The 11,521-nt window shown below is 39.4% G+C and overlaps 1 protein-coding gene across 1 annotated transcript; it reads right to left on the reverse strand.

Moving 5' to 3' along the window:
* Positions 1 to 1,326: 1,326 nt before the first annotated feature.
* On the reverse strand, positions 1,327 to 8,264 carry LOC104621523 (killer cell lectin-like receptor subfamily F member 1). The gene is made up of 6 exons (XM_010288039.1): positions 8,201 to 8,264; positions 4,967 to 5,065; positions 3,719 to 3,850; positions 2,975 to 3,126; positions 1,910 to 2,025; positions 1,327 to 1,456 (listed from the first exon to the last, which is right to left on the reverse strand). Exons 1-6 carry the CDS (start codon positions 8,262 to 8,264, stop codon positions 1,327 to 1,329), a joined length of 693 nt encoding a protein of 230 aa, XP_010286341.1.
* Positions 8,265 to 11,521: the final 3,257 nt, after the last annotated feature.

The raw sequence follows: 11,521 nt of genomic DNA on the forward strand, positions 1-11,521 counted from the left end.
CATTGTGTATAATTTATCTGATAATGGATATGTAAGTAAAGTAACATCTGCTGAAGGATGTGGTTTTAATTACAATCATACCTATAGAAGCAACACTCAGCTCACAGGAATCATTGCAATTGTACGTTGTGTTAGGCTCAATGCCTTTAGGTATTGCCAAGCAATTTTCAACAATTTTTCAAACAATTGCCAGAAATGCTAGAGCACCCCACTCTTACACCTGAAGTCTGACATGTGGTACAAAAGCCACATGTACACCAAACAAACCACCAAGTAACCCACATTGCTACCACAGTCCAAAATGCAGTGTACCAGTCCTGGTAGAAGTGCCTCTCAGAGAAATCTTCCTCAACTAGAAGAGTTTGGAACTTGACTTTACATCCTAGAGTCATCATTTTAATCATTGTACTGATTTTTCTTATCTATACAAATCAAATGTTTAGTATGTTATGGTTATACATAACAATGAAGAACTATAGATTACTGTCAGATCTGTTCAAGTTATCTCGAGGTAAGATCAGACAGAACAGAGCAAACATCTCTCAGACCTGCTGCCTTGTCCTGATCACAAGCTTCGAGATGTAGGAGGGTTGCAACGTTCACTTTTGACTTGTAAAAAGTGTCTGTGAAGAGGACTAACAAAAGGAAGGCTTATAGCCTTTTAGGCCCATAAATATGATTTTGCCATTTCTAGCATGCTAATAGAACAAGGACATCATATCAGGCAATTAAATCTCACGTCCGAACTGAAGAGGTATTTATGGGTTTTTTTCACCGCTAAATTCTGTAACACTGAATGACATACATGAAATTGCACTTTTTGGCAAAAATATTGGATCTTGACTTTCTGTTGTGTGGAGTTATGCTGTCTTCCCATATTGGATCTCCAATGGTGAGATCTGCAGGCTCATTTAAGTGCATAGCACTGATTATCACCTCTTCACCTGAAGTAAGTAGCAACAGCAACTTTTTGCCTGCTGCATAATTTAGTTGCCAGACTGGTAAAAAAACCCTCATTTTACCTGTGGATTACATAACTCATAGACTTTATAATCTACTTAAAATTAGTAAACTGCTTATATTAATAGCTCTAAGGGGCAATGCATCAGTCTGCACAAAGACGCAGAGATTTTATAGCTTCATCCTGAAAAGAAGAGAGACACAAGCCTGAAATCCTCCTGGACTTCAATCACAAATAGAATCACAATACATTCATTAATCACAATTTGGGTCAACAATTTCTCCTTCATTTTACATCAGATATCTTACCCACTGTAAAGGGGTATGAACCTTTAAAGATCCTATTCACTTTAACTTTACAATATCTTAGATACCCAGAAGGACTGCACTCTTCTTGCAAATCCACTTGTATAGGGAGCAGCAGTTATCAGCGTGCATTTCTGTCAACTTATAGGCGGCACATTTTTCTTCTTTCTTCCTTCCTTTTATTGTAAAACTGCAAGAGCCAAACAATACACGGATATGAAGCCCATTGAAAAAATTTGTTTGCATATACAAAGAGTGAAACCACAAAGACTGGATTTTTTTGTCTTTATGCTGTCATTCTTTTGATTCCCTGACATACACACAGGTTTTATTTGTTTAGTAAGCTTCGCCCTTTCTCTGATTCCCTACGCGATGCAGTGGAAAGTAAAAAGTTTACACAGCATAGGCACTTCCTAATAAAATTAGTTCCTTTTCGGAGACCTGTCAAGGAATGATGCATGTTTTGATCAGAATTCTGTACTGAGAAAAATCGGAATAGGCTGAAATGCCTAACTGCCTAAAGGGTATGGGCCCTGGTATCTTACGACCACTTTCTCCCCGTTTAATGTCTGAACAGGCCAGGCACAGCGAGTGGAGAACACGTCACGGAAGCCAGCACAGATTGACTCCAGAATGAACCTACCTGTGCCCTGGGTGTTTGGGATCACTGAGCCATACCCATCTTCCTTCCTCCTCATCAAAGCTTAAACCAGTCCAAACAAAGCCAATGTCTTTACTCTTCAGTTTGTTCAAGAAATCCTAGAGAGAGGTACATCTTTGAACTCTCATAATAATGACACTTCATAAAACTCCAGCACCAGTAACTTATAGTGGTAATTAATATTTTAAAAACAGCAAGGCTTTCATGCCCAAGGATTCCAGCGAATGTTTCCAAGGAATTCCAAGAAGAAAAAAAACAACCACATGGAAATCAGTTCAGGTTCTCAACTACACCCAATTCTGTGGCTAACACTGGTAAATGGAGCAACCAAGGAACTTGCCTTCGGCTCCTGGCCAGTTCAAATTCCAGGCCCATTCCACTAGCACATTTTAGATGAGGATCAGGCTGAAGCTATCTCAGATAGGTGAAGCTATCTCCTCTTTTGCCCCCCAACAAGGAAGGGAGATGATCATTTTGCCAGCTCATTCTCCTGGGGGCTCTAGAATTGACTGTCTGAACCTGGTCACCTTTAAGCAAAATCAGTAGCACAAAAGAGACACTCTACAGGTTAGGGTTTGGTCCACAGAACTGTTCTTTCTATTGCTGCAGATCTGGTACTGACATTTAAAAATGTACAAAGCATAGAGAAACAGCTCCGTTCCACAAAAGAAAGGTAACAGCCTTTATGACAGCTAAGTTCTGAAAAGGTTTGATTTGGGATAAAACATGCAGGAATCCTTATATATACTAATTCTAAATTCTAAATTCTACTATTCTACTATTCTAAATACCAGCTGCTTCTTGCTGGAGATGAACTCTAGGCATACCATTGCATCTATTTAAATGAAACATAGGCTACTGGTCTTTTTGGCACAAATATTTCTTAACATGCAGAAGCCAATCATCAGTGTACTTACCACTGATGATGCCTTTTATAAGCATATCTGGATTAGAAATGGCTTCTAAAAATACATGGAAAGCTGCAGTGCGATTCACAAAGTGTAAGTAAAAAGGGTATTTGAACTACAGAGTGCCTTACAAGCTTACCATTTCAGTCTCATCCTCTATAATCAGGAGCTCAGATTTTCTTCCTGAGCAATACTTTCTACTATTTTCCCAGGTGTCACGAGTTTCTGAGTAGAAATAACATCTCCCATAATGCAGCTTCCAGCCAATGGGGCAGAGTTCACATCTGGAGTCTGTGAAGAGTTTGGGGAGAAAGGATTTTATCACTTTTTTTTTTTTTTTTACAACTCATATAACTGTTATTGGCTCCTGCTTTATATGGGGCTTTTGAATAAAAGAGTAAGAAGCTTTAAGCCAGGAGTGGGGCAGAAATTGTGATGGTATAGCTCGTTTTAAGAAAGCACATTGTCCCTGCTTTACAGTAGTAATAAGGATAGTCATTCTTTGATTAGGGATCACTTTGTGCCTTTAAATGTTTCAAAACGCTAGATAATTTTACTAAATATTTTACATAATAATTGAGGTAAAGGCCATGGATAAAATTCCAGCTCTGCTGAAATCACGGGGAGTAGTACAATTCAATGGTACCCATGGAGAAATAACAAAGACCTTTAGTAACGCTGCTCTACTTTTATGTTTTGCTTAAACTAAAATTTTCAAGGATGAAACTATAAAATAGATCACTTTATACACCTTTCTAAATATAAACATGCTTATTCTGATATCTAAAGGCCAGTTCCTTTGTGCAGGTGTTTATTTTTATATTAATCTTTCCAAGAGCTTCAAACCATTTATGCTACTATGAGCGAGACTTTATTTCCTTACCATTTGTATGCATGCATAAGCTTTCCTTTAATGTAGTCAGTAAACTGTTTTCATGAAGATCTTTCTCAAAGATTCTGTCACTTTCGGAAAGATTTTCTCTGGGCTTCCATGTGTCACTTGATAGCAAGTCACCTGGACAAGGATCAACTACATTTTAATGTAAAGCTCACAAATGAACTGTATAGAAACCCCATAGTATTTTTCCCTGGGTAGGAGCTTTAAGTGGAAATTCGGATTGCTCATTTGTCCTTTCAGGTCTCCTATGAATGGTAGGTGGAAAGTTAAGCATCCAAATCACATACATGAAACAAATACCTGAGGTGACCGGCTTCACAAAGCCAGTGTAAAGTCCATTATTATGATGCTTTTGACAACATGGTATGCAACAGTTGTCTTTCAAATAACACGGTTGTGCCTTTGATTTTTCAGTTCCTGAAATTTGTACTGAGCTTATTTCAGAAAAAAAATGTGTTGATGTGAGAGGGTAGGACTCACATCCAGAGAAAGGGAGAACATCTGACTCTGCAGGATACTCATGACCAGAATTGCTTCTGAATTCTCATTTTCTCCTGGGTTCTCAAGTAATTTTGAGGTGCAAAGTGATTGTGATGTCCAGAAGCAGGCTGGACATTGGGACTACCAGGCCAAGATTTTCTAAAGGAGGAAACTAAAATTAGATTCCTTGATCAATATTTAGAAGTTTGTTGATGGCAACCTAATAACTTTTCCGACTTGCTTGGCCAGGGCAGCTGCAGCCATTTCTCTCTGATCTCTAAGATTAGATGCTCAGGGATACATCTGTGCTGGGTAGGTAAGCTCTGACTGCACATGATCAATGCTGGCAGCGACCCAGTGCTTATGCACAAACTCTGTGGACAGTGCAAAGGCTACATTTATAAACTCAGAGGTACACATCTTTATTTGATTATTAAAAGAGCTTTTCCAAACTGATGGATGGATGGGCAGGTGGATGGATGGATTCTTTGGCTAGAAACCTTGGTGGTTTGTCCTGGTTTTGAAAGGAAGAGGAGGAACTCTCAGACTGGGGGATGGGAAAGTGAAAAAGACTCCAACCACCTTCATACACCCCAAACATGCAATGGATGTGAAAGAAGTGAAAAAGACTCCAACCATCTTCAAACACCCCAAACCCATGCAAGTTAAGGGTTAATACCTTTCATTGACAGGTATTAAAGCAAAACATTAATTGACAGGAATGAAAGCAAAACACTTCACTTGGTCACTCACATTGCTGAATTAATGTGATCGCAGCTCCCAGAAATACAACATTCAGAAATCCTGAGAGAGCAGCAAGATACCGCAAGCCTGAAGAATTAGAGGGAAGTTCTGCAAGAAATAAGAGGGTTTTAAAAACACAACATGAGATGCTACCCAGGACATAAATCTGGGTTTCTCTAGACAGAACATCCAACACTCTCATTTTGCCGTGTGCTTTGTCGCAGCTGCTTTTTGCCTTCTAGTTGCCTCCTGCATATCAAGTGGTTCTTGAGTGTAATAAGCTTTCATTTATGAAAACTTTTGGGGGGCTTGAATTTTCTCATGCTGTCCTCACTGTTTGCCACTTGAGCTTTTGAGTGGCACAGCTACTGAACAGTTTCTGCTTCTTCATAGCAGGGGGATGTCACTTGCAGATACCATTAAGACTGTCTGATGCCACAGCAAACACTTAACACTGCTAAAGAAAACCTCACAAACGTAGTGAAAGACGAAGAACCGAATTTTCTAACAGTTGCAAAGAAAGACATGTATATAACATGTACGAACAAAAATGAGGTTCTAGGGCTATGAATACCAACGCTGTCAATCAAGAAAGGGCCAGTAGCTTCTCTGAAAATTAGTAACTAGCAAGTAGTCCCGTAACTCCAGGACCCACTAGTTTTATCATCTGTGCAATGGATGCCAAGTCAAAGGCCTTTAGAAAAGTCCACATTATGATTTGGAGATTTTTTTTTTATTCAGTCCTTGATGTTCAGACAATCCCAACTGGAAAATTACTACAAAATGTTTAAAAAATTAAGAGGCAGTGCATTAAACAGGGATTCTTTGGAGATTGGATGCTTGATTAAGGTCAGTGAATAGAGATGCAAAATTGAGCTTCCTTGCAACTCAAACAAAATTACTCTTAATTAGACTCAGAGAAGCCTGGAAATGTTGAATCTTCCTTCTCAATATTACCAAACAATCTTAAAATTTATTCTTGTAGGACTGTCACACTCCTGCCATGCCACTTCCTAGTGAAACCGCTGCTCTCTCTGCTCACTCACTGCATTTCAGGATTTCTACATAGCTTGGCACAGGATCACAGAATGATGTAGGCTGGAAGGAATCTCAAGAGCTTATCTAGTCTGGACTCCTCCTGACTAACCTGTGACTCAGGTTAGAGCAGGTTTCTCAAGGCCTTGTGCAGTCCATTTCTAAATATCTCCAATAATGGGGATTCCACAGCCTTTCCAGGCTCCTGTCCTAGTGTTTGACCACCACCACGGTAAGAGAAGTTTTCTTGTACCAAATTGTAATTTTCCATGTTCCAAATCGTGTCTTTCGATGTGCACCTTCAAGAAGAGTTTGGTTCTGTCTTCTCTACACCCTCCCATTCAGTAGTTAGAGAGAAGAGTAAGACTCCCTTCAGCTTTCTTCTCTTAGGGCTGCACAAAGCCAATTGTCTCAGCCTCTCCTCCTCTGTAACTTTTCCAGCTCACTACCTACCTCAGGAGCCCTCCGCTGCACTCGTTCCAGAGGGTTGTCAATGTGCTCTTGGAAGGGGTAGTGATATAGTTACTCTAGGCTGCAATGCAGCAAAGATCTTTAAAGTAGCCAAGGCATAAAAGATGTTCTATGATGCCTCAAAGGATTCCTCGAAGCAAGGAGGAGAACAGTTAGAAGTTGCCCAGCTAAGTAGGAAATGTCAGGTTAATTTTTCTTCCAAGCATTCTAACATTAGTGTTTGCAGGAAAATCTTTCTGAATGTTCTTCTAGAAAGACCAAGGCGCAATACACTGTTCACTTTGTCCAAACTTAACTTCACAGGAAAAAAAGATTTTACATGTAAACCTCCCTTGGTTTGGGGCCCAGGAATAAAGTCAGAGAATAACAGAAGGGTGATTTTCCATTTCATGGAAATGGCCATTCTTGGAAGAGAAAACAGGGTACCAAAATGTTGTACCTTGTAGAGAACTTGTTCCATAACTAGTAAATAAGATCAGGAAGTACCCCGTGGAAGTATCCTTTAAAAGCCATTGCATTTCAAATGCTGGTGGTCCAGATCAGATGTGAATCAGCTGTTTGAAAAGTTCTCTGCTTCTACACTATTATTTCAAAAATGTAATGCATGGAGCTGTGTTTCAAATCACGAAACGACTTGAACTTCGTGGTACATGATAAACTAATTTCCACTAACACTTCCACCTCATGTCTGGGTTTCTAGCTCTCATCATTTTGCACAGAGGTGCCACATACACTTCGCCTGACGTTCTGCTTCTTTTAAGTGGAAATGTTCAATCAGCTCCATTACAGCAACGTTTTTGTGCACTTTGACAAATATTTCAAAGGCTGTTGAAAATACTTAGTTAAATAAATATTAGTTTTTATCATATTTTCTGATTTTTTTTCTCGGTTTTGTGCTTTTGCCGCAGATTGGAACAGGCTCTCAGCTAAGTTATTGTGATAATAGGAAAACGGGCACAATTTATGCCAATAAAATTGCACGCGGTTTATCCTGCTGTATCAGGTAACCGGAGTTGGGTCTTGCTTTTTTACTGTTAAAAATTGTTCTTAAATAAATGTGCAGCCAGGATTTCTCAGGAACTGATCATCATAGCTAATTAACACTTTGGAAACTGGGTGTCTAATTACTCTGAGGACTTGGTATTTATGATCTGAGAAGTTCTTCCTTGGGAGACTTAAAAAAAATATAGGTTAGCAAGGGTGAGCTTTAAAGCCTTCCAGCATATATCTTTGCATTTGCCCCTTTGCTGGTCCTGACGCTTTTGACAAAATCGCAAAAGGTTGTTGAAAAAACTTACTGGACAGTAAGTTACTGTCTTACAGTTTTCATTTAAATTATTCTTAGATTCTCCTTAGCTGTCATTCCTGAAAACAAACCAAACCAAGACAATAAAAGCCAACCAAAATCCCCAGAGAAAATTTTAATGGCTAATGAGCCATTAACCACTGCCGAACTTGCTGCCAACTACTGCCTCATGTTTTCCTCATACGTCTTTATCTCCTTGTCTCCATTTTATACTGGAACTATGAGTACCAGTACTCCAAGCCTGTTGGTACTAGTAGTACTGCATTTTATCTACTATCCATCGTATTTCTCTGTATACTGCTGTCTATCATTGGCAACTTTAGTAGCACCAACTAAACATTTCGGCAGATTTGTGGGTTTTTATGATAACTCAGATATGAGATTTGTTATTTTCAGAACAAGTCTGAAGCCATAAACATTGATATGCTCACCTGCATTGGAGCTTTTCTTCCTTGCTTTGAAATTAAGTTCTGTGTAACCCTCTTCGTTCTCCATCTCAAGGTCTTTTATCACTTCTTCCTATTGAAGACTGTTTGACCGTTAGTGTCAAATTAAGTTACGGGAAATGCTTCAAATGAGTGTGATAAACAGGAAGGGGACAGGGGATGACCATTCGTGCTTTTAGCTGAGGCCGTGCCGCGGCAGCACTGTGAAAAATAATTTAACAGTATAAACTGCCCAGACAAGTGAACTCTTTTTCTCTTCTTTCTCACTTCCCCTGCCTTTCTCTAGACAAACTCCAGACCCTTCTCAGGTACTTCAAACGCGGCATTTTCTCCAATGCAGTATCACAATCCTCAAATGCAGTCTTCCCATGCACGCACACTCTTGCACATGAGAGAACAGTTTTGAGCCCCTCAAGCCCACTTCACTGGACTGATGGACTTTTCTCAATTACCTTACATCAAAATCAGCTGTGTCAACTTCTGTGTTTTTCTCAAATGCTGGGAACTGCTTCTTGCTTTACCAAAAGAAGATTGTGTGCATACGTCTCATTAAACAGCTGGGAATGGCATTTAAATACATGTATTGATCCTTGGTTCTGCTGTGTGTCTGCACACTCGAGCAACTGTTCATAGATTTGAGCTACTTAATGCCCTTCTTTAAATGCAGACTTGTGTGGCATAGAACTGCTGAAGCAGATCTGTTCAAACCTTGCAGTTTGCAATGTTTCTGTTGCACTTCAAAAGGACAAGCCTGGGCTGATTTTTATCAGCAAGGAGTTGTTTACTTTTAAATTACTATGCAAGGTCTTTTAAAAAAAAAATTCAGCTGGGAATTCTAGCAAGTTCTTCGTGATCTTTTAAGTGCTAGTCTGGAATATTTCTTTCTGGAAATTGAGAATTCAGTAGAAAGATGAAAGTTTTTTTCTCTGAAATGGTTATAATGATTTATGGCTGCTTTCAAATTTTCTAGGTTTCATCAAGGTTTTCTTTGGGTCAGGACTACACCCTGGCTTCACCTTTAATGAGTCCATATAGTGTCTAGTGGTGATACATCACGGGAGACATAAACCATCATGTTATTAGCTGTAGTATGCAATTAAATAATTAGTGTCCTAAACACTTACCTCAGTTTGAAGGAATATAAATGCATCCAGAGCAGTAGACAGAAATTATTCACTGATCTCTTAAACAAAACCTCTCTGATTACTAAGAACAGTCATTTAAGCTTGGAAACCAAAGTAACTTTGCCTCAGCTCTTATATTGTGGTTAGTACCTGAAAGCCAGGTACTAACCTGGCTTATACTGTTCGCAGTGCAATCACATACTGCAAAAAAAAGTGATCTCCAGAGAAGTCTTTCATACACAAACATACTACTTGGGGCTGATTGATCAGTATAAAACAAAAGCTGCTGAGTGACCAACAAATATGTTCTGTTTCTACAAGGCGGTAGTATTTACCATGCAGCATCACAATGCTAAATAACTCTCTTGTACCTAGTGCAAACAAACCCTTGCAGTCTTACCTTCTTTTGGAATCATTTACTTGGAAGATCCTTGGAAGGCAAAGTTTAAATATGGTATTTTTAGCTGTTTCTAGAACAGCCGTGGAATGATTTATATACTCTGAGCTATAGCTTTTATGTTCACCAGATGCAATGGCTGGTCAAATAAAAGACGTGACAACCTTGCTTCGCTTTACACACTTAGATTGTTCTGCATCCATCCCCACAGCAGATATGTGGGACTTACAGGACCCATGCTGGATCGGGTTTGTCCTGAAGGACTGCAGCCCATGCAGGACCAATGCTGGAGCAAGGGAATAGTGTGAGGAGGAAGGAGCAGCAGAGAGGAGCTGTTATGGACTGACACCATAACCCACATCCCCCTGTGCTGCTCAGGGTGGTCAGTGATGAGGGTAGTGAAGGCAGGGATAAAGCAGTAAAGTTGAGCCTGGGAAAAAGCAACAGGAGGAAGGTGTTGCTTTAATCTTTTTATCTTCATTTCTCACTATCCAAATCTACTTTATTTTGCAATAAATGATTAACTTTCCCCAAGTCAAGTCTGTTTTGCCCGTGATGGTAACTGGAGAGTGATCTCTCTGCCTTTATCATGACCCACAAGCCTTTTCGTCTTATTTTCTCCCCTGTCCTGTTGAGGAGAGGGAATGACGGAGCAGCTGGGTAGGAGTCTGGCAGCCAGCCAAGGTCAACCCACCACAATCATCTTACCAGTCTATATAATTTTTCTTTTTTCTTTTTTTCTTGTCTATTTGCTAAGCTGTGTAAAGTTCTAGTAAACCAAAGGCAGTGGATCCTGTGGTTGTCTCAGGAACCTCTTAAAAAATTAGCAACAGACACCTCATAGGAACAATGACAGAAATTGATTCCTAGGTGGATTATCCTCCTGCACAGGAACAAACCAGGTTTTAAAAGTCATGTATCTGGTAAGTAAACTGTTGAAAAATTATAGTCTTTTGTTTCACTTGTTCTAAATCCCCTTTACACTATCAAATTAGTTCTTGAAAATTTGGAGTAGAAGTGAAAATATATTCATCTATCTACACATAAAGATTGCAGAAAACCCACCCAAGGAAAGGAAAAACAGTCTTTCAGGCTAAAAAGAATAACACCCCACCCCCAAATTAACCAAGCAATTGATGCATATATGCAGTACACATCCAATAACGATACAGCCAATTAACATGCATACTCCTCTTTCATCCTGCTTCTTGTTTCTCAAACAGACTTCACATTTCACATTTAATTTCAGCAGAAAGAAAACTTCAAAGCCACTTACATGCATATATAAAATGCTGTATCATTTCCTTTTCTTTTTTGAAGTCCAGTACATGCTTCTAACTGAAAACAAGAGCTTATAAACTGAATTCTGGGAAAGGCAAACAAGCATCCTTTCTTGGCAACAGCCTGTTGTGAGTACAAGTCAAAAACACTTGGTTTTTTTCTTTATTTTGGCAGGATATTTGTAATTTCTTTTACTGAAATGATAGATCCAGAGGATGCTGGCAGAGCTAAACAACCAGGCAAGAAAGGTTATGAATAGCAAGAAGCCAACCTACAGAAAGGTAGGTGTTGAAATGAAGCGAACGAAAAGGACCATAAGCTCTATAAAGTTGAATATGAAAACACAATAAAGCAAAACAAGAAAGAGACTGAGCAGCAGCTTGCAAGAAACATAAAATAATGAAACCCCCCCTTCTTCAGGAGCAGGGAACATGCCAAAAAGTCTATAAGGAAACAGATCAGCTTATAGACCAGGGCACACAGTAGCAGGGAAGAAAAAAACGG

Source organism: Phaethon lepturus, unplaced genomic scaffold (assembly GCF_000687285.1).
Source record: "Phaethon lepturus isolate BGI_N335 unplaced genomic scaffold, ASM68728v1 scaffold5425, whole genome shotgun sequence".
NCBI lineage: Eukaryota > Metazoa > Chordata > Aves > Phaethontiformes > Phaethontidae > Phaethon > Phaethon lepturus.

Coding starts and splice junctions, on each gene's coding strand:
- LOC104621523 (XM_010288039.1), bottom strand. CDS start 8,264: ATGGAGAACGAAGAGGGTTACACAGAACTTAATTTCAAAGCAAGGAAG. Junction 5,066..8,200: donor GAAGAAAAGCTCCAATGCAG/GTGAGCATATCA, acceptor TATTTCTTGCAG/AACTTCCCTCTAATTCTTCA. Junction 3,851..4,966: donor GATCACATTAATTCAGCAAT/GTGAGTGACCAA, acceptor ATCCTTGTCCAG/GTGACTTGCTATCAAGTGAC.